The sequence below is a fragment of the Euphorbia lathyris genome, chromosome 7 (assembly GCF_963576675.1).
Source record: "Euphorbia lathyris chromosome 7, ddEupLath1.1, whole genome shotgun sequence".
Lineage (NCBI taxonomy): Eukaryota > Viridiplantae > Streptophyta > Magnoliopsida > Malpighiales > Euphorbiaceae > Euphorbia > Euphorbia lathyris.
Genome location: NC_088916.1, coordinates 1,031,867 through 1,055,693, shown reverse-complemented (window position 1 = coordinate 1,055,693; position 23,827 = coordinate 1,031,867). Strand labels below are relative to the sequence as shown.

The 23,827-nt window shown below is 29.0% G+C and overlaps 1 protein-coding gene across 1 annotated transcript; it reads left to right on the top strand.

The window, feature by feature from the left end:
- The first annotated feature begins 246 nt into the window (after window positions 1-246).
- On the top strand, window positions 247-23,827 carry LOC136235648 (cycloartenol synthase 2-like). Its single transcript, XM_066025481.1, has 19 exons — window positions 247-302; window positions 385-594; window positions 2,391-2,588; window positions 4,111-4,200; window positions 5,085-5,279; window positions 7,236-7,320; window positions 9,103-9,269; window positions 10,725-10,913; window positions 11,000-11,113; window positions 11,775-11,897; window positions 12,755-12,877; window positions 15,645-15,743; window positions 15,861-15,917; window positions 16,004-16,050; window positions 16,854-16,997; window positions 19,873-20,050; window positions 21,258-21,338; window positions 21,472-21,555; window positions 23,602-23,827. The coding sequence occupies exons 2-19, from the start codon at window positions 397-399 to the stop codon at window positions 23,725-23,727; spliced, it is 2,298 nt and encodes a 765-aa protein (XP_065881553.1). The 5' UTR covers window positions 247-302; window positions 385-396; the 3' UTR covers window positions 23,728-23,827.

Here is a 23,827-nt window from a genome sequence, read left to right as displayed (position 1 = left end):
AACAAATAATATATTTGAAATTAACCTAAATAATCACAAAATTAATAAAAATAATAATTTGAATTTATAATATTTTATTTCTAAACAAGTTGGATCCATCATTCAATATTCTATGCCAAAAGGCCCAAAACAGAAAAATCAATTTTCTCATTATAAAAAAAATTATTTCTTAATTAAAGGGGTAATTTAGTAATTTCACACAATAATGCCTATATATAATTTGGAACTTATAATACAGTTACTCTAGTTGTTCTTCCTCCTACACTCCATATTTTTGTTTTTATGACAAAGAAAATAGAAAGGTAAGAATTATATTTATATTTATTTTATTTTTTCTTGTTTTGGGAAATTAAAATTAATGTTCTTTTATGTTTAATTTTGCAGAAATTAGGAAAAATGTGGAAGCTGAAGATATCAGAAGGGAATGAAGAATGGATTAAAAGTGTAAATAATAATATTGGAAGGCAATTTTGGGAGTTTGATGAAAGTTTTGGGAGTGAAGAAGAAAAAGCTCAAGTTGATGAATTTAGAAAAAACTTCTCAGAAAATAGGTTTCATATTAAACAAAGTTCTGATCTTCTTGTGAGGTTTCAGGTCAGTTTAATTAATTAATTAATTACTAATTTTCTTTATATATATATTTATAATCAATTTCATTTTTTATATAATTTGAAAAATTAATGATGTTTTTAATTGGTGTAATTGGTATTTTTCTTTTTTCTTTTTTTGTACTATTTTTTATAAAAAAATTCAAAATATGTAGTCCATTTTAATAAAAAAAACATTGTAAAAGTATATTATGTTTTATTTGATTTAATTACAAATATTATAATGTAGTATTTTGATTAAAAAAAAGTCAATTTTAGAAGAATTATAATAATTTTGATAAAGAAAATAATATAATAAAAAAATATAATTTTATGTAATTTTAGAAGAATCATTTCGGGACTAAGGCTTTGTTGTTGTTGTTGTTGTTGTATTAATAAATATTTATGAATTCCATTAAAATGATAGAATAATAAAGATTTGATGAAAAAAAATGAAATAAAAAACAATATACTTATTATTATTATTTATTCAAAGATTTGAGGAAAAAATGAAATAAAAAACAATATATTATTATTATTGTTATTCAAAGATTTGATGAAAAAAATGAAATAAAAAGCAATATTATTATTATTATTCACATTTTCTAGGTGAGAAAAAGTAAAAGTTGTTATTATTTTGTAACAGAAACCCTTTTGCATAAAAAAAAAAGAATTAGGTCAGAAAAAGCATGTCCCAAGTTTAATTTTATTTTCTGCTTTAATTATTAAAAAAATAAATAATTTATTATTCCGTACTTTTTTACATAATACACTATTTATTCCTTAATTTTTGTTATATTTAACATTTTAGTCTCTCAAATATTTGAATTATTAAACAGTTTAGTTCCTCCCTCTATAAGAGATTAAACTATTGAATAATACAAAATTTAAAGACTAAACAGTGTATTATTAAAATATAAGGACTAAACAATATATTAAATGAAAATGTAGGACTAATAAATTATTTATCAGAAAAAATTGCATAGAAAAAGTAAAGGAAGCCATTAAAAAACTTTTTGTTTGCTGGAAAATATTGGCCAAGGGAAAAAAATTTAAAGTGACTTATTGATCCCAGAATTTGTTTAGAGCGATCTATTTGCCCCTTTAAACTTGTTTAAAGTGATATACAGTGCAATTTATCTAAATCTTCAAAAAAAATCAAAACTTCAAAAATAAAGGTCTAGTTCGTGACTCTAAATCTTTAAAACAAATTATTTGTCTATATTCTACATTTTCATGGCGTTTTTATAGATTTAGGGACTTAATAATGTTATTTTAAATAAGTTTAGGAGCTAATGAGACATCATGTAAGTTCAGGAGGCAAATCATGCTTTTTGAGCAAGTTCAGGATGCAACTGATGTATTAACCCCACCGAAAAATGAAAAAAAAAATAGTGGGTGACTGTTGTTCTCAAAATAGTAAAAAGAAATTGAGTAAGGTTTAGGAAAAAAAATTATTCTAAAATATTTTTCTCACTTTCTTTATATACTTTTCTATTGACTTATTTTTCTAAGCAAACAAACACCGAAAAATCATATAAAAATATTTTTCTGCACAATATTTTCTACCAAACAACCTAAATGATTTCAATCATTAAAAAAGTTGAAGCATTATTTGAATTTGATGACATGCTATATTCACATTTATGATGAATTCTTCCGTGGTTCGGATCAATTATTTTTAAAAGGCTTAATACATCTGTTACTTATAAAACTTTAACTGTTTCGTGAACTTTTAAATTATTTTTGAAATTTTTGAAAATGCACTAATTTTTTTTTTTTTTTTTTTTGATAAAAAAATAGTTTGCAAAGGAGAAAATAGGAAATAATGAGATAAATAAAAGAAAAATGGTGAAGAAAATAAAAAAGGGAGAAGAAGTAACAGAAGAAATGGTGATTTCAACATTGAGAAAGGCAATGAATTTCTTTTCAACTCTTCAAGCTGATGATGGTTTCTGGCCTTGTGATTATGGTGGCCCTTTGTTTCTTCTTCCCGGTTTGGTACGTTATTCATTTTATCTGCATTCGAAATTTACATTTTTAAGTTCGAACATAGGTTTTTTTATATGTATCATGTAGATATAAACATGGGTGGGACATGGGGTGCCAGGAGGGGTCCGGGCCCCCGGCTTCAAGAACTACCCCTATCAGGGGTGGTTTCGACCCTTTCTCTCTGGTAGATTGGGGTGTAAAATGGCCCCTACAAATTTATCGGCTATGAAAATTTTGGCTCAAAAATACATAGATGAGATTGAAAAAAATTGACCCTGACAAATGTGATTATATTTTATATCGTGCAAGAAAAAAATTTATATAAGTAGGTGCTAAATTGCCCCCTCCCCTAGCAGAGTATCATGGGGATGGGTTTGGCGTAGGGCAAATCCCTATGTGGCGTGGAGACTTCCCCAAGTCCTTGGCTAGTCAATCGATACCGAAGTGGTCTATCCCCTTATATGTATCATGTCCATGCATCTGTCGGTAATGTATCATGGAAGGTCTCTTGTATATTAAACCTCGCCCCATAATGGGGCATGCATCGTGGGTTGATCTCGGAGCCCATAGGGTTCTACCCCTATAGAGACATCAAAATCTCTTCACGAATCAAATGTCCAACTCTCCTAGTCTCCATTGGACTAAAGTGGATCACTTATGTTAGCACTAACTACTGATCCAGGGGGTAATAAAGATCCAACGCAGAGAGTTTGTGTTCCCTATAGTATTCCTTACCAACTTGACATCCATGGTCAGCATACGTTGGAATGTTCTATTTACCACTCCTTGTTAAAGTCTCTCCGTAACCTCGTCAATACTTAAGGTTGAGTTTTCCTATGGCCAAACCCCCCCTCCCCCTACACAAAGCATTCATGTATTCACAATTTAATATAAAAAAAATTGTAAAGAACGATTGGTAAAAGTACAGTTTCAAATATAGATAAAATGAGTAATACTCTTTTAACTCAAATATGAATTTAACATGACAAAAAAAAAACTTAATGATATAATGTGTTGAAATAAAATACTAGACGCGCAATCAACCAAAATCAGAATCATCACGAATCTCAAAATGCTTTGTTTCGATAATATATGAAAAAGAATTAGCGTACACATAATTTTAGTTTTACCCAATTTAATTAATTTGTAAATATTTTACTCAATTCATCAAAATCAAAATAATCACAAGTGTTATATACAATGGCAGATGTAGAGGGGTATCCTCCCCCCGCCCGGTCGTACTGTTTTTGTGGTTCCGCCACTGGTAAAAAAAAATCATTTGTCTTTTTCGGATATTTCGTTAGTTTTTGAACTTGTTTAAAGTAGTATATTAGTCACCTCAATTTATTTAAAGTGACATATTCGTTTTTAAAATCTCTTCTCATCGATTGTGTTTTTTTTTACCGATATTGCCCCCTTTCAAAAACTTCTGAATCCGCAACTTGCCGTATATCGTTTTATACTTATAACTTTTCAACTTGTTAAATTGACTAAATATTTACTAATTGAAATATATATTTGATTATTGTAGGTGATTAGCTTATATATAATGGGGGCCATCAATGTCATTTTGCCTCAACCGCATCAAAATGAAATTCGTCGCTATCTCTTTAATCATCAGGTATTTTATTGTGTATATTATATGCTTTTCATAATATTAATCAATTTAGCACAAAAGAATAATTTTAAAATTATTTGTCACGTTTCATAAAAAAAATTCAATAAAGTATTTAATATAAAAATTGAATTTAATTATTAGAATACATTATCTCGTAAAATTATTTGTCACGTTTCGTAAAATTTGGATTTAGAATAATATTATTTTATTAAAATGTCACTATATATGATTTTTTTTTTAAAGCCGTCACTGTGAATGGCTTTGTAAAATCCACTTTTTTTTAGAAAAAAGTATGTATTATATTATATTATATTTAATAAACTTTTCTAAAAAGTGTATTTTACAAAGTCATTTATAGTGACATTTTAATAAAATAATTTTATTCTAATAATTAAATTTAATATAATAATTTGAGGAAAAATAATAGGTATAAAATTTATTTCGGTCCCTAAACTAAAGCTTCAAACTCAATTGGTAACTTAAACTATAAAAATTATCAATCAGGTTACTGAATTAAGCAAAAAAAATTCTCATCTGATCTTAAAATCAGAAATTGTGACTATTTGATATGAACTGTAATGATTTTTGTGTTGGTTCAAAATAGGTTTGGGAAGTGGTTTTGAAACTGTTCAACCGAATTATTTTCGATGAGGTCTCAATTGATGATTTTTGTTTAGAATGAGGACTAAATTGATGATTTTTACTTAGTTTGGAGATCTGATTGATGATTTTTAAAGTTTCAGGTCATAATTGATTTTGAAATTTTAGTTTAAGGAGCTAAATGGATATTATGCCAAAATAATAAGATGAAGGGCTTAATAAATAAAATATAATATTTTAAATTTTCAGAAAATTCAATTAAAAAAATGATTGGAAATAAAATGCAGAATGAAGATGGAGGGTGGGGATTGCATATAGAAGGGTGCAGTACAATGTTTTGCACCGCTCTATCATACGTAAGTTTGAGATTGATAGGGGAAGATATGGACGGCGGAGATGGTGCCATGTCAAAAGCTAGAAAATGGATTATTGATCATGGTGGGGCCACTCACATTCCATCATGGGGCAAGATGTGGCTTTCGGTAAGTAATACTAAAAAATTAAGGTTATTAATTTTTTTAAAATATAATAGATTATTGGGTGAGGGTGAGCCTTGGCGCAACGGTAAACGTTGTTGTTGTGTGACCAAGAGGTCACGGGTTCGAGTCTTAGAAGTGGCCTCTTGCTAAATAAATTGGTAGGGGAAGGCTTGCCCCAGTACACCCTTGTGGTTGGATCCCTCCCCGGACCCTCGCTCAGCGGGGACGTGTAATACGACCGGGCCGCCCTTTATAATAGATTATTGGGTAAATCCAAAAAAAAAAATTACGTAATTACACTTTTTATCTGTTCTGTTACGTATATCTATATATATATTAAACAAACAGTCAAATATATTTTCATATTTTTCAAATTAACACACAAAAAATGTCCTAATCGAATAGACGGGTGGTCAGTCTCTACCTCACTTGTAAGGGTATATTTATCTATCATTAACAATTATAATGGTATATTTAACTGTTTATTTAACATATAGGTATATGTGACAAATAGATAAATATGAGGACATATATATGTATTTTTTTTTTTTTTTTGAAGAATGGACATATATGTGTATTAATCTGTTTTTTTTTTTCCAAATAGGGATTAAGGTTTTTCGCTTTACTAAAAACAATAATCCTTTAGGTTAACAATATTAGAATGATCGTTGATGATCTTAAAATTTAAAAATTCAAACAATTGATGATATTCTAAGCAACTTTAATTTTTTAACTTTATAGTTTTAAGATTATTTAGGTGTTATTTGGTGAAGAGAGAAAAATTAAATTTTTAGAGCAAGAAAGTTCCAAAAATAAACATGGTACTAAACAATTTTAATTTTTAAAATTTTTTATTCTGGGGTTGTTAATGGTCATTTTTATAGTATCGAAAAACCCCAGTCATCTCCTAATCGTAAAAAAAATGACTACAAACATGTTATTAACAAAAAAAATGTAATTACGTGGATTTTTTTTTTGGAATTTATCCTAGATTATTTTTATGATAAATATTATAAGGGTAATATATAAAATTTTGAATTATTATTATTAATTTTAGTTGAGAAAGTAATTAAAACAATTATGCAAAGTTGACAACATTATTGTTTTGATATGTTTTTACAATGATTAGATAATAATAACATTTAAAGTGTAGGATATTATTTCGATGAAAACAATATTAGAAAACTTTTCTAGAAAGATGCATGTTATTTATATGGAAAAACACATAATTAAATTTTTTAATGATTTGTTTAAAAAAAATTAATGATTGAATCATTAATTCTTCAAAAAGAAAAGATTGAATCATTAATCATTTATTTTTTTAAGATTAGTTTTGGAATTATTATAATTCTTTTTTTAAAGGTTAATTTCAAATTAAATAATGTGGTTATACGTTTTTTCAAATCGGTATCTATGGTTTTTTTTTTTGTTACAAATGGTTTGTAATTTTTTTATTTTGGGTTGATTTTGTCAAATTTGACCGATAACGACCTCAAAATGAAATTTTTTAAAAATTAAATTATATTTTAATTAACTTTAATTCTTCAACATTTTAGGTTTGAGGTCATTTAGGTATTTTTTTTTATGAGAGAGACAGTTAATATTTAGAGAGAAAACCCCAAAAATTATGATTTTGAAAAATAAAAAATGTGGTTCCATAGTAAATATGATACTAAATAATTTTATTTCTTGAAAATTTTCATTTTGAGGTCTTTATCAGCCAAATTTGACAAAGCCAATAAAAAATGAAAATTTTGCAAACCACTGGGTTCAGTTTGTAACAAAAAAAAGTACAAGTACAAATCTGTAAAAACGTGAAACCATAAGACATCTATTTGAAATTAACCCTATTATTAATTTTTTAAAACTTTTTCGATTATTAATCATTTATTTTTCCGGATTAATTTTGAAATTATTATAATTCTTAATAATAATGATATAGTTATATGTAATTGTAAGGTACTCGGAGTATACGAGTGGAGTGGGAATAATCCGTTGCCTCCCGAGATATGGCTACTCCCTTACATGCTTCCGATACACCCAGGTTCTCGTTTACTCTCTCATTTTTTATTAGTATTTTATCTTTCTACTTAAGGCTGCAAACAGTTCGGGAATTATATCTTCTCTGCGAGAATCGCCTCAATGGAGACAAAAATTCATATTTATTTTTCCTCATGGGGTGAAAATAGGATTGATCTTTATATTTTACAGATTCTAAGCGAAACACGAAATAAATATCCACTTATAAAAAAAAATCTACTTAAATAATTAAAATATATTCCAATAAAGGATAAAAAAATATTTCAATGCGCTTTTTTAATTTCTTTTACATGTACAAAGGACCCTTTAAGAAAATTATTCACAGTCGGATAATGGTTGGAATATAATTCCTTAGAAGTAAAAAACAACACCATTATGGTAGTAAGTCTGCCGTAATGATCCAAAATATAAAAGTAACTCTTGGACCATTACGAGCACACTGTCATAATGAGTTGTTTTTAGCCTTAGGATTACAAACAGTACTTCGGATTGAATTATTTCTCAATCATTATTAGGCGAAAAATAATTCTCTAAAAATATTCTTGTTGGGGGTTTAACCTGCTTTTATTTACATATATAATAGTGTTCACATGGACCCTGATGACCAAATGAATTGTCGTCATTCACCGTTAGATCTAGGCTGATAAAAAACATGGGATGGAGATTCAAAGCATCCTAAAGTTTATATTTGATCAGCCTAGATCTAACAGTGAATGACCACAATTCATTTGGTAATCAGGGTCCATGTGAACACTACTGTATTTACATATATAGTATTGTTTTTTTTTTTTAGAATTGGGCATTCTTTCAGGTTTTGGGCCTTAGGCAGTCACACTCTTTATCTAAAAAAGATGTCAAAATGAATAAATAAGTTGACCCAACCCATTTAATAAAAGGGTTGATCCAACCCATTTAATAAAAGGGTTGATCTAATCCAACTCATTTATAAATGGATGGGTTGGATTGGATCAACCCTTTTATTAAATGAGTTGACTCGTTTAACCCAATTAACTACATATAATTAAAAATTAGAAAAAAATAATAAAAAGAATGTAAAAACCAAAAAAACATTAAAAAAAATGTGAAAATATGAACAAATACGTAACGAATGATATAAAGAATGGTTTTCGACGGTCGAGGGTGTGTTGGCACCCCGTGCCTTCTACTACCGTCTCTAGATTCAAGTTCTTACAATTTTAGATGATTTCTCTCCTGCAAAAGCTTTCCTCCGATTTCTGCACTGAAAGACCATTGGATTGCAAATCAGAGATGACAAACTATTTGGTTTAAATGGCGATTTAGACTGTTTTGAATCTGAACTATTGGATTTGTGAATACTTAAATTCCAGAATTCTAGAATTCCAGAAAATACCAAAATTTTAAAAATACTGAAAATCTGGAAATTTGAAATTCTAGAAAATACTGAAATTCTAAAAATCTGAAATTCTAGAAATCTAGAATTCCAGAAATTTAGAATTCGAGAAAATGTAGGAATTCTAGAAAATACTAGAATTTTAGACATATGAAATTCTATATTTTGGTGGAATTTCATATTTATATAATTACAAATTTCTGAAATTCCAGGTTCCTGGAATTTCAGAATGTTGAATTTCAAATTCTGAAATTCCTGGTTTTTGGAATTTCAGTATTTTTAGAATTTAAGTATTTTTTGAAATTTCAGTATTTTTCGTCTTTTAAATAAAAATAGTAGGAAAATTGTTATTAGTATTTTTTTTTTATAAATGAATTAATATTAAGTTTTCTTTTTATTTATTTTATAATAAAGGGAGGTTATGGTGCCATTGTCGTATGGTGTATCTACCAATGTCGTATTTGTATGGGAAGAGATTTGTGGGTCCCATAACCAGCCTTGTGTTATCCATCCGAAGAGAGCTCTACACTATTCCTTATCATGAAATTAATTGGGACAATGCTAGATTTCTTTGTGCTAAGGTATTCCATCCTTATTCTTATTTTTATCAATATATATATATATATATATATTCAATTATTTAATTTATAATTAACAAAAATTCATCTAATTTTGTGCTCGATATGTATAATATTTACGTGATTTGACTAATTCTGTGTACCTTCAAGAAGAGTAAGAAAAATATTATTTCTAAAACTTAAGATTATAAGATTGGTTGAAACCGGGGCAGAGACAGGGACCCTGGCCTCAGCCTCCGAAACCACCACTAGTAGTGGTGGTTTTGAAGTCCCTGTCTCTGCCTCCGAAACCACCACTAGTAGTGGTGGTTTTGACCCTTGTTTCGAGCAAATTGGGGGTATGGAAGTGCAAGATGCCCCCAACCTATCCACTGAAAAAAAAAACTCGGCTTAAAATGAGATTGAAAAAAAAAATAGCCCATCTGAAAAAAAAATTATATAGACAGGTGTAAACTTGGGCATTCAACGGAGCAGTCATGTATTCATCATTGGTTGAAACAATTATCAAATTCCTTTGAATGTCCGAACACAAACTCTTTTATGTCTCAAACTAGGGGTGAGTACGGTTTGGTACAATTCGGAAAAATCTTCAGAATTGTATCTAATAAAGTCAATGGTACAACTCAGTTCGGTTTTAACGAAAAAGTCAATGGTTCAATCCGGTTCTGGATTTTTTTTTCGGATTTTCGGTCTGGTTCTAGAATCTCCAACATATATACTTAGTAATTTTAGGAATTTAAAAATCTCCAGAATTGTATATAATTAAGCCAACGAAATAACTCAGTAATTTTAAAATTTGAAAATCTTCAGAATTGTATCCAATTAAGTCAACTTTATAATACATTTCCGTCCAAATTATTTAATTAAGAGAAAATTTTGTGTTGAAAAATAAAATATTTTTAAACGGGTTAAAAAGAATGAAGTAGAGTTTTAAAAGTTTAGAAAAATGTTTTACTCTTTCCAAAATGATAAAACATTTTTACCACTTCCTTCCTAAACTTTTCTTTTAACTAACCTAAAATTTTCTGTTCACTTATTTTCCTAAGCAACAGGGAAAATCAAGAAACTATTTTCCAACACAAACTCTAAGAAATTCTCCTCTAAGATGCTCCTTGCTCGTACTTGTTAGAGTGCATAGATAGCTAGGATGAAACATAATCACAAAACATAAACAAAATTGTACATAACATATCTTTCATACCATGTAAATTTTTTTTAACACATTCTAAAAAGTATCTCAAATGATGACTATCTCATGATTAATTATTACAGGCAATGAGTGTTCGAAACACCTTCCACTGTGATGATGCAATCACAGTGAAAGGTGTTTCTAACACCCCGATGCCTCCAAGTATTTTGTTTCTGAGTCATTTAATTCACTTTGTTAAGCAATATTTTTTTAAATTATTTTGTTATTAAATTAAAAATAATAATAATAATAAAATATTTATAATGCAGGAAGATTTGTACTATCCACATCCATTAATTCAAGACATGTTATGGGATATTGTACACAACATTGGGGAACAGCTTCTTTCCATGTGGCCTTTCTCAAAGCTAAGATCATTGGCTCTCAAAACTATTATGAAACATATCCATTATGAAGATGATAATACTAACTACATTTGCCTTGGCCCTGTAAATAAGGTTGCTTTTTTTCAATTATTATTAAAAAATAATTTAATTTTTTCATTAAATTTTTCTAAATTAATTAAAAAAAATTAATTAATTAGGTGCTAAACATGCTTTGCTGTTGGGTGGAGGATCCTAATTCAGAGGCTTATAAGTGTCATTTACCAAGAATTAAAGATTATCTATGGATCGCGGAAGACGGAATGAAAATGCAGGTATCATTTTGTTTAAATTTGAAATTTCGAATTCGGGTTTTAGATTTTAGTTGAGAGAAGGGTAACTTAAAAAATGTCTCATCAACGAGTTCTTATATTAAGCACCCGGTCTTCTATGTAGGGCCGGTCCTGACATTTTATGGGCCCTAGACGAAATTAGAGATAATGGGCCCTTAAATTGTATTTAAAAGTCTAAAATAGAAATTTAGACTCATTTTAGACCTAATATATCATATTATTTGGTCCACTTTTAGACCTGAATAAGTATTATAACTACATTTATAATAAAAAAAATATAGTATATATTCAATAAAATTAAAAAATTTGGGCCCCTTTTAGCCTTGTGCCCTGGGCGGCCGCACCCCGGGCCTATGCCCAGGGCCGGCCTTGCTTCCATGTCACTCGAAAGACCCCCAATTCATATTTGGATACGTGTAGTGTGACCCCACGTAATAATTAAAATAGTGGGATCTCTTATAATATATGTGGATCTGTGTTACACGTGTCAAAATATATATGAGAGGTCCTCCATTTGACATGGAGAACCGGGTGCTTCTAATAATTTGCCCATATCAACATCAACTGATTAATCGGAATTATTTTTCGGTATATGAATATAAAAATAATATTTTAAATATATTAATTAATTAAATAATTGCAGGGATATAATGGTTCACAATTATGGGATGTTGTGTTTGCTGTTCAAGCAATTCTTGCAACAAATATGGGAGAGGAATACAGTTCAGTGCTCAAGAAATCACACCATTTCATTAATATTTCACAAGTATATTTTTCATTTTTATTCCTTTTTTTTTAAATTAATGGATTAATTCCAAAAAAAATCTTGCGGTTACACTGTTTTTTGTTTTTCAGATAAATGACTGTAGTATTTATTATTATTATTATTAAAATGAGGACTGTGCTTGTTGACATTTACAAATCCATGACTTTTGGGTTGACATTACCAAATTTAGCCGTTAACGATCTCAAAATGAAAATTTTCAAGAATTTAATAATATTTTAAGCAATTTTAATTCTTCAATATTTTTAGTTTTGCTGTCATTTAGGTGTTATATGGTGAGAAATGAGAAAGCTAATGTTTAGAGAGAGAAAACTCCAAAATTGATGATTTTAAAAAATAAAAATGTGGTACTAAAAAACTTTAATTCTGGATCGCTTTTGGATTGATATTGCCAAATTTGGCCGTTAATGACCTCGAAATGAAAATTTTGAAGAATTAAAATTGTTTAGTACCACATTTACTAGGGAAACACATTTTTTATTTTTCAAAACCATCGTCTTTGGAGCTCTCTTTCTCTAAACATTAATTTTCTCTCTCCTCACCAAACAACACATAAATGACCTCAAAACTAAAAGGTTGAAGAATTAAAACTGCTTAAAATATCATCAATTTCTTGAATTTTTTTATTTTGAGATCGTTAACAGTCAAATTTGGCTATACTAACCCAAAAGTCCTCGATTTCCAAACGTCACAAGCACAGTCCTCGTTTTGATAAAAACAATAATACAGTCTTTTATGTGTAAACCAGTGTAACTACATGAGTTTATTTGGAATTAACCCTAGTTTAATTTAATTGATTCATATTTTTTTATGGATTTTTTTTATTATTAATTTTTAAGGTTAGGAGAAACAGTGAAGGTGATTTAAGGAAATGGTACAGGCATATTGCAAAGGGAGGATGGCCTTTTTCAACTCCAGATAATGGTTGGCCTGTTTCTGATTGTACAGCTGAAGCCCTTAAGGTATTTCTTTATTATTAGTTATCTTGATGCAGCGGATTTGGTTTTACGTATAAAATAGTTAAGTTTAACATTCGGTAAAATGTTAATGTCTCATTAGTTTCATAAACTGGTCCCTTTTCGTCACTTAGACTTTTATACTTAATGGTCAATCTTTCAACGGGTTAAATGCACCATTGGTCACTGAACTTACATGGTTATCTCAAAATGGTCACTCAACTTTAATTTGTCTCAATAAAATCACTCAACTTTGAGTTTTGTCTCAATTAAGTCACTATAACGATTTTAATGATTAAAAATCATCGGAATGATGACATAAGTGATATGTCAATATGAGACAACTCATATTTCTAACTAAAATGACACATGATATCCACATATGCGCCACATGGCTATCACGTGTCGATTATTTTTATGGAAAAAAAAAACTAAAATTTAGTTTTTTTCATAAAAATACCCGACATGCGGTCGTCACATTTCGTTCCGATCAGAGATTTGAGTTAACTCATATTGATGTGTCATCCATGTCATTATTTCGATGCGTTTTAACCACTAAAATTTCTGGAGTGACATAATTAAGACAAAACTCAAAGTTGAGTGATTTTATTGAGACAAATTGAAGTTGAGTGACCATTTTGAGACAACCATGTAAGTTCAGTGACCAATTGTGCATTTAACCCATCTTTCAACCCCATAACTTCAATAATTATAGGCCTAATGCTTCCCCAGCCTCCTTAACTTGTCCAAATTGGTCATTTTACCCCATCAATTCATCGAATGTTCTATTTACCCCCTTAACTCCATAAAAGTGGTACTTCTCACCCCCTCAACTTGTCCATTTATCCCACCAACTTATAGAATGTTTTATTTACCCCCTTAACTCCATAAAAGTGGTATTTTTCACCTCCTTATAATCCGTTATCGAAGCCTAAATTGATACTTCCCCAAAAATCATAGGCCTATTTTGGTACATTATCCCTACATATAATGTATTTAACTTGTTTATATTAATGTTCTATCATAGGCCTATTTTGGTACATTATCCCTACATATAATGTATTTAACTTGTTTATATTAATGTTCTTGTTATTTGCATTTTTTATTAGTTCTTTCTCTTTTCAACTTTTTTGACTACTATAAAGGGATAAGAAATACCATTTTTATGGAGTTAAGAGGGTAAATATGATCCTAAGTGGTGAGAAATACCACTTTTATGGAGTTAAGGGGGTAAATAGAACATTCTATGAGTTGAGAAGGGGTAAAATGACAAATTTGGACAAGTTAAAAGGGGTGAGAAATACCATTTTTATAGAGTTAATGGGGTAAATAGGAAATTCGATGAGTTGGAGGGGTAAAATGACCAATTTAGACAAGTTAAGGGGGCCGGAGAAGCATTAAGCCATAATTATATTATATTTAGCCAATTTTTACCTCCATGACAGTGACATGATACATACGTGCCTCTTGATGTTGGTAACACCAACATGTGTCATGTCACTGTCGTGTAAACAAAAATGGACTAAATGTGCTACAATTGTTGAATTTAGGGGCTGGAACATTAACCACTAAATATAAGAGGCTAAGTGACAAAAAGAAACAAGTTCAAAAGGCCGGAGAGGTATTAAACTTTAGTAAAATGTTAGGATTGTAAACGGGATATCCGAGGAATCCTCTATCCCTACCGGGGTATCCGAGGAATCCTCGAAAAACTTCCCCAGGAGATGGGAATAGGGAATTTTTTATCCCTGAAATTGAAAAAGGTGACGTGGATGGAGAATGCACTTTTCGCAATTGTGCGAGACTCTCCATATGTACAAGCTAATACCGGCTTTAGAGCATATTGATTTTTTTGAAAAACTCAACAACTAATAAAGTACCCCGACTCCTGCCACAAATATCCTTGGGAAAATGAAAGATCAATGGTCCATTACTTTCGTCATAGCCTTGTTTGATTTCCTTCCATAATTCTCTAGAAGAAGGCACAAAGAGGAAAACACCAGCTTAAATCTAGCGATATGAAATTAATGATCCCCTTATGTCTATATTTGTGTATATATAGTGCACGGTTAGGTTGTAAGATTGTCAACTCCTTTAGGAATCCTTACGAGCTTAAGATTATGTATCCCTCACAGATTCTGAATTCTGGGAGGAATTATTTATCTCGTGGGATTCTAAAAGATCTTTTGAGGTGCTGAGGTTTAAAGGCTTGTGTGCCGCTCGTTGGGCTTAGGCCACGTTAATCATTTCAGACTTGCTGGAATAAGGTTGGGGCCATCCTGAATACGTTTGGGATCTTATCATTCTTTGGGCCTTGACCGTAATGAGAATGGTGATGATGTCTTAGTCTGATATCACTAATAAACCACAGACACACCCTCTCCAATTCCAATGTGGGATTCGGTTCATTCCAACCCCCATCGACATCCCTTATAGCCGCTCCTTGATCAAGCCTTCTACCCGGGTGCCACCACTCAGGATCGGATGGTTATAAAAATTGTATCTTTTATTGATGAGGTTTGAAATCATACTACTTAGTAAATTTTCGGTAGGTTCTACGTTGAAGTTAAATTGTTAACTATCCCAAATTAATTATTGAGAGAGCTATTTCTATTCATGGTAACTTTTGATGTGAGTTAAACTTTTATTTACATAAATCCGCTCTCCGCTCTCCCTGATAACTATAGAACTAAATTTTTACCATGTATTTTTTTATATATACAAGAAATTAATAAATGATAAATGAGTTAATTAAATTGAAATTTGTTTGCAGGCAATAATATTATTATCTAAAATGCCATCAGATGTTGTAGGAGAATTTATATCAATTGATCGCTTATATGATGCTGTTGATGTCTTATTATCATTACAGGTACTTATTTATTTTTATTATTAATTTGGAATAAAAAAAATAATTAATTAATTTCTTTTTTTTTAGAAAAATAATTAATTTATTTCTCAAACTCAATTTTTTTTTATTAATTTACAGAATAAAAATGGAGGTTTTGCATCCTATGAACTCACTAGATCATATGCCTGGTTAGAGGTACTCAAGCATTTTTTTTTCCTTTTATTTTTAATATATATATATAATTTTAATGCAAATACAATAAATATTATTTTAAATTGCAGATGATCAATCCAGCAGAACTATTTGGAGATATCATGATTGATTATCAGTAAGATATTACCAATGAAATTTCAATTATTATAGTTTATTTACATTTTAAAATAAAGTTTTTATAGTTTATTTTATAAATAAATCAAACATACAAAATAATTGTTTTTTTAAAGAACAAAATAATTGTTAAAAATACAAATTTGAAATGCATGTGAAATGAATAATATTTTATCAATGGAATTTTATGTTAAAAACTGATTTTTTTTTTTCATCATAGTCTTAATGTGACCAAAAATAAAAGATCAGAAACGTAATGTTTCTAAATAAAAGAAGAGAGTTAATGAATCAAAACATGAAAAATCAAATTCCTCGTGATGTTTTTTTTTATCAATATATAAAATTAAAGATCAAAAACTCGATCAAAATAATCAAGATGTCGGGTGTTTTTTTCCTATATATATATATATATATATATATACTCTTAAATATGCTATATAATATATAAAAAAAAAAATTTAAAAAAATATATTATTTTATAAACACAAATAATTTTATTTTATATAAATAAAATAAAAATATATAGTTATCAATAATTTTTTAATTAGGTAATAATAATGTATATTTCAATTAATACATTTCTATAAAATGGAAGTTCATAAATTCAATATTCAAACTTTTTAATTTTTTAATTATGAAAAAAAAAATCAATTTAGCTATTACTGTTTTTATTTTATTTTTATATCATTTAAGGATTATCAATTGATTTTTTTTTTCATTAAAAATGTAATTTTAATAAAAAAAATCTCTATAATTTAATAATTTGTAAAAGATTATAATTAATTAAATTTGAATTTGAAATAGGTATGTGGAATGCACATCAGCTGCAATAAAAGGGCTAAGAACTTTCAATAAGATATATCCAACTTATAGAGAAAAAGAAATAGAAGTATGCATTTTCAAGGCTGCTAATTTCATTGAGACTATTCAAAGACCTGATGGCTCTTGGTAAGTAAGTTTTTTTCTCACTCTAAAACTTATGGGTTAAAAAGTGGATCCGTTCACGGGTTCGGGTATTTGCCTGACCGATCCTATGCGGGTTGAACTTCAATAAAGGTATCTGGAGTCAAATTTCGGTATACATATTTTACATAATCGTCTTAGATCTGTTAAGACACGACTACATATAGAGTGAACTTCAAAATAGAGTCAAAATCTAAGTCAGATGTAGCTCGAGTAATTGCATAACACATTCATGGGTTCAGTATTTGCCCACTCGTTGCTACGTAGGTCGAACTTTGACATACATATTTTAACATAACCAGAGTCGAACTTCGGCATAAGTATTTTAACATAATCAGCTTAGATTTGTTAAGACTCGACTATGTATATACTGAACTTGAAAATAGACTCAAAACCTAGGTCCGGTGTGACTTGAATAATTGCATAAGTAGACTCATTCATGGGTTCAGTATCTACCCACTCGTTGCTATGTGGGTCGAACTTTCACATACATATTTTAACATAACTAGAGTCAAACTTCGGCATAAGTATTTTATCATAATCAGCTTAGATCTGTTAAAACTCGACTATGCATAAACTGAACTTGAAAATAGACTCAAAATCTCGATCTGACCGAGCTCGAATAATTGCATAAGTAGACATGTTCACGGGTTTGGTATCTGTCCGTTCGTTGCTATGTGAGTCGAATTTCAGCATAAATATTATTGTTTAATCAATATTGATAATTTAATTCTTAATATATCAAAATTATTATTTAAATTATATCAAATTAAGAAAATCATTATTTTTAATATATTTTAAACAGTTGAATTTATAAGGATTTAGGATATATCTTTGAAGGTTAGAATTTATGAATTGGAGTAGAAAATTTATAAATTAGAATATAAAAGCATACTTAATTTATGATATATAATAAATAATAACATATTTTGAATTAAATTTTGTAATGTGACGTGATTTTTCATCTAAAAAACTAAAAGTATTCAGGTTTTTCAAATTTTGATGTTAGTTTAGTGTCACAAAAATTATATTTTGTGTGAAAAGGATATTCTAACCTCAATTAGATATTATAAATATTATAAATATTTTTTTTAACTAAAAGGATGGGACGTGAAGGAAATGCCGGACATCCCAACTAGGTTGGCACCCCAGCACACTTCCAACAACCCGAATATTATTAATAAGAATAGAAAAAATTACAAAGAATAAGGAGAGGGAAAAGAAAATAAAAGAAATTAAAGGAAACGAACATATTATAAAGGCTTAATAGACATCCAGCCCTCTAAACTTGTAACTTTTTTTCACCTGGCTCCCTTAACTTAGGGGACAACCTTTCAACCCTCTCAACTCTCCAAAAACATCACATACAACCCCATACACCCCTATGTTCGGTCAAAATATTGACCCGTGTAGAAAACGCGCTTGACTATTGACCACGCTAATGTCACGTGTCATTTTTTTTATCAAAATTTTTCATTCTAGCATAAGAATTCTGATCGAAATCCATCTCTGATAGTTGCTCGCCGAGCACAATTGGGCTTGCTCGCCGAGCAGGTCTCAATGGAAAAATTTAATTAAAAAAATGACACGTGGCATTGGTGTGGTCAACAGTCAAGCACGTTTTCTACACGGGTCAACATTTTGACCGAACATAGGGGTGTAAAGGGCTGTATGTGATGTTTTTGGAGAGTTGAGGGGGTTGAGAGGTTGTCCCCTAAATTGAGGGGGTCATGTGAAAAAAAAGTTACAAGTTTAGAGGGTTGGGTGCCTATTAAGCCTATTATAAATATTAAATTGGGTTAGTTTTGGGTAATTTCACATCTAATTTCTTTGATATGATATCTTAATATAATTATTGTGATACTCAAATATAGAGGGTAAGTTATCATGTTTTATATTTTGGTGTATAACTTTCAATTTTGTATATAAAATTATATAATTGTTTGTGACATCCCATTAAAATGTACAGTTTATGATTGTGACCGGTCAATCCAAACTCACCATTTTTCATCATATCCATTAAAAAAGTGGAACCCACGAATTATAAAAAGATTAATTTGATCCATTTCTTTTTTTTAACCCCAGTAAGTCTCTCTCTTCACCTTCTTCCCTTTCACTGTTTCAAATTTATTTCTTCATCTCTCTTTAAATTTTTCTCTTTCTTTCTTTTACGTCGTTTTAGAGTTAGTTAGACTTTATAAAACGAGACAATCCAATTAAAGTTGTACTATTAAATATTAACATGAGTTAATTTTCTTTTTATTTTCCATTTTCATTCAGTTTCTTTTATTACATTGCCTGTATATCCCCACGAGAAAACCCCAACCCCCTCTCCAAGTTCGAACTCAGGAACAAACAGATATGCGAAGCGTTTACTTATCGTCCGAGATCACCTTCAAGGCCTTTTTTCATGTTAAGCCCTTTTTTTTGGAGTATTTTAAGAAAATTATTCCCAACATGGTAATGGTTGGAAAATAATTCCATTGTAGAGGCTGTTTTTAACTCTATATTTAAAAACATCCTCATTACGACACCTAAAGCACTGCAATAGTACCACTACGGCGGCAGGCCGTTGTAATGGTACAAAAGATAAGATTCTCTTTTGTGCCACTACGGCGGGTCTACCACCGTAATGAGGATGTTTTTAATCATAGAGTTAAAAATAGTCTCTCTAAAAAAAATTATTTTCCAACCATTACAGGTTGAGAATAATTCTCTTAAAATGGCCCTTTTTCGATATTTAACCCGTTTTTTTTTCTTTTTTTTTTAATTATGGAATATTATAATTAATATTATTGTTGAGTAATATTTATTTTTTATTTTGTAATTAAAATAATAATAAATGGAATAATGAAAATAGGTATGGATCATGGGGAGTATGCTTCACATATGGAACATGGTTTGGAATAGAAGGATTGATAGCAAGTGGAAGAAATTATTATAATAATAATTCAATTAAAAAAGCATGTGATTTTTTGCTTTCTAAACAACTTCCTTCTGGTGGTTGGGGTGAAAGTTACCTTTCAAGTCAACACAAGGTTAGTCCATTTCCCTTTCTTATTTTTAGAACTAATCCTCGAGCTCTCAGGTTGTCTAAAAATTGCAACTGATTTTCTGAATTTCAGAACATTAACTTGTTTATTTGGAATAAATAACTCCTTAAATGACATATGACATCACGTGATTGGAGTTAAACCTTCAAAAAGGGTAATTTGAATGAATTATTCTCAATATGATAATGGTTGGAAAATAATTTCCGTCAAAGAACTGCTTTTAACTTTATAGTTAAAAATAGTCACATTACGACAGTGGCCCCACTGTAATGGTACAAAAGACAAAAAAATTTTTGCCTTTTGTACTATTACGGAAGACTCATTGCTGTAATGCTACCATTACAGCGGTGGATCTGTCCTAATGGGACGATTTTTAATTACAAACTCATTCAAGGAATCATTTCCTAATAATTACCAGGTTGGAAACAATATTCATAAATTATCCCTTTTGGCAATTTAACCCGCGTGATTGGAACTTCAAAACGTTACAATTAACCCTCTGTAATCATGCGTTGTTACGTGCATTTGAGGGGTTATTTGTTCCAAATAAATAAATTGATAGAGTTAATTGTAACATTTTGAAGTTCGTGAGTCAATTGCAGTTTTTAAACAACTTTGAGAATTGGGATGTATTAAGCCTAAATTTTATGTTTTGTAAGTAAAATTTATTTAACAATTATAGGATTAAAGCCTTATTTGTCCTATGTTGCATTTAAATCTTGCTTTATTTGGTAATATTTACGCTTTGAGATATGTTCATATATGATATTTAACCCATTTTAGATAAAAAAAGATCAACGGAATTGTTAACTTTTACCACGTGACATAATTTTTAATACGTAATAATTATTAAAAGAAAAATTATGTAGACGTTTTAAAAAAAAATTATATAGATTTAATACGTGGATAAATAAATAAATTTGGTGCCTTCTATGGTTATTTTGTTTTTGACAAAGTACCATTACTTGATGTGTTTTCACCATTGGATGATGTAGTATAAAATTAATCCAATGGTTAATACAAAGTAACGCTTACTTTGTAAAAAACAAAGTAAGCATAGCCTTTACCAATAAATTTTTTTATTATTATTTATCCACGTATTAAACAACAATTAAAACAATTATAATGCGTATACGAATACGAGTCAAAAAAAATTGAGATTATTTATTTTTATTTTATTTTTGTGAAATAGGTGTACTCAAATTTAAGAGATTACAAATCACACGTGGTAAACACTGGATGGGCAATGCTAGCTCTCATTGAAGCTGGCCAGGTATTTTTTTTTTAAATAAATATAATGGAAATTTATAATACAAAACCAAAATTAATCATATAATATATAGTTTAATTTTTTTTGAAAATATAATATATAGTTTAACTAATGTTATGTTATTATGATATATTAGGGGCAAAGAGATCCAGACCCTCTACATCGGGCAGCAAAATTGCTAATTAATTCAATGATGGATAATGGAGATTTTCCACAGCAGGTACATTTTTAATTAATTAAGAATATTATTTTAGTAAATTGTGTGATAAAATATTTACTTATTTATTCAAAAAAGCATCGAAATATTATGGCTTAAAGCATTATTTGGTCTCTCATCTATCCAAAATTTTATCATTTGGTCCCTGACCTAACCCAAATTGGTGAATTTTCACCTAATTTGGATTCAAATTTAACTGAATCATTACCTCATTGATAAGTAACGATATTTTGACACTTAACTTAATAGATTTTAGTTTAGAATTTGTTTTTTGTTTTTTTTTTTTTGTTTTAATCTAATTAATTATTTTCACATAATGTGAAGAAAAAAAACTTTAAGAAATATCACGTTTCAAGTTTAAGTGTCCAAATATCATTACTTATCAATGAGATAACGATTCCGTTAAATATTCATGCAAATTGGGTGAAATTTCACCAAATGGGATAGGTCAAGGGCCAAATGTGACCAAATAATAGATCAGAGGCCAAATGACACAATTTTGGATAGGACAGGGGCCAAATAATGCTTTATGCCAAATATTATTTTAGTAAATTGTGTGATAAAATAATTACTACTTATTTACTAAAAAAAAAAAGCATTGAGAGCTTCGAGATCATTTTGATTTTGGTGCATTAAATTTCTGATATTTTATTTTAATATGTCGATAATAATCTCTGCCGCAACGAAACGGCAGAGCCAATATGAGACATTGATTTTTGGTGCAACGTTGTGTCAATTTTTTTTGATATAAGAGTGGTACTTCGTAAATATAAAGTACAGTCGGACCATATTTATGAAACCTTTTTGAGCTTGAAGGGTAGATTAGTAAAATTGTCCCTGTTGCGTCAAATTCTGATCTTTTATTTTTTTTAGATAAATTATTTATTAGTCCCTACATTTTTACCTAACACACTGTTTAGTTCTTCTATATTAATAATATATATAATTTAGTCCTTAATTTTTGTTTTATTCAAAAGTTTAGTCCTCAAATATTTGAATTATTAAGGATAAATAATTTACTAGTCCCCATATTTTTATGTAATACAATGTTTAGTCCATCTATTTTGAAAAACACATTATAAAGTGTCTATCTTTTGTCACTACTAACTATTTGGTCATTTTGTCTATTTTTTAAGACTAACATATCTTAGCTTTTAGGACAGTCATAGTGCTATAAAATGATTATGTTACTCTGCTATTTTCTGTCTATCTGTTTATACCGAAAATAACGGTTAAAAATCTAAAATAAATAAATAAACAGAATGACCAAACTGTTAATAGTGACAAAAGATATGGTCCTTATAATGTGTTTTTCAGGAGGACTAAACGGTGTGTTAGGTAAAAGTGAGATGACTAATAAATTATTTATCCAAGTATTAAATAATTTAGTCGCTCATAGAGGGACTAAAATGTTGAATAAAATAAAAAGTTAATTACATATAGATGCCCTGTGGTGGTTTCACCGATTTACAGATAGGTACCTGTGGGGTTTTTTTTTATTTTTTTTTGCAAATGGAATGGTTTGCATAATTTTTCATTTGAGTTCACTCTGTCAGAATTTGGCCGATAACGACCTCGAAATAAAAAATTTAAAGAGTTAAATGATATTTTAAGTAACTTTAATTATTCAACCTTTTAGATTTGAGGTCATTTAGGTGTTGTATTTTATGAGAGAGAAAATTAATGTTTAGAGAGAGAAAACTCCAAAAATGAGGATTTTGAAAAATTAAAAATATAGTTTCATAGTAAATATGATAGTAAACAACTTTAATTCTTGAAAATTTTCATTTTGAAGTCGTTATCGATCAAATTTGGCAAAGTAAAAAAAAATACAAAATTTTGTAAACCACATGGTTGCGTTCGTAAAAAAATACAATAGGTACCCATCTGTAAATCAACAAAACTACAGGGCATTTATTTGTAATTAAGCCTAAAAATATATCATTAATTAGTAAATAATTGTAAATTAATTTAATATTGTATTTTTCTATTTTATGTTATATTAAATGGGATAATTAATTTGATTGATTTAATTTTTTTTGTTAATAGGAAATAATGGGAGTATTCAACAAGAATTGTATGATTTCATACTCAAATTATAAGAACATCTTCCCCATTTGGGCTCTTGGAGAATATCTCAACCATGTATTGCTCTCTTCTCACAATAATAGTTAAATTTAATTCAAAAAAAAATTATATTGAATATTGAATTTTGAGAAATTCTTCATGTGAAAATAATTAATTATATATAATACTTGTCTTTTTATTTCCTTTA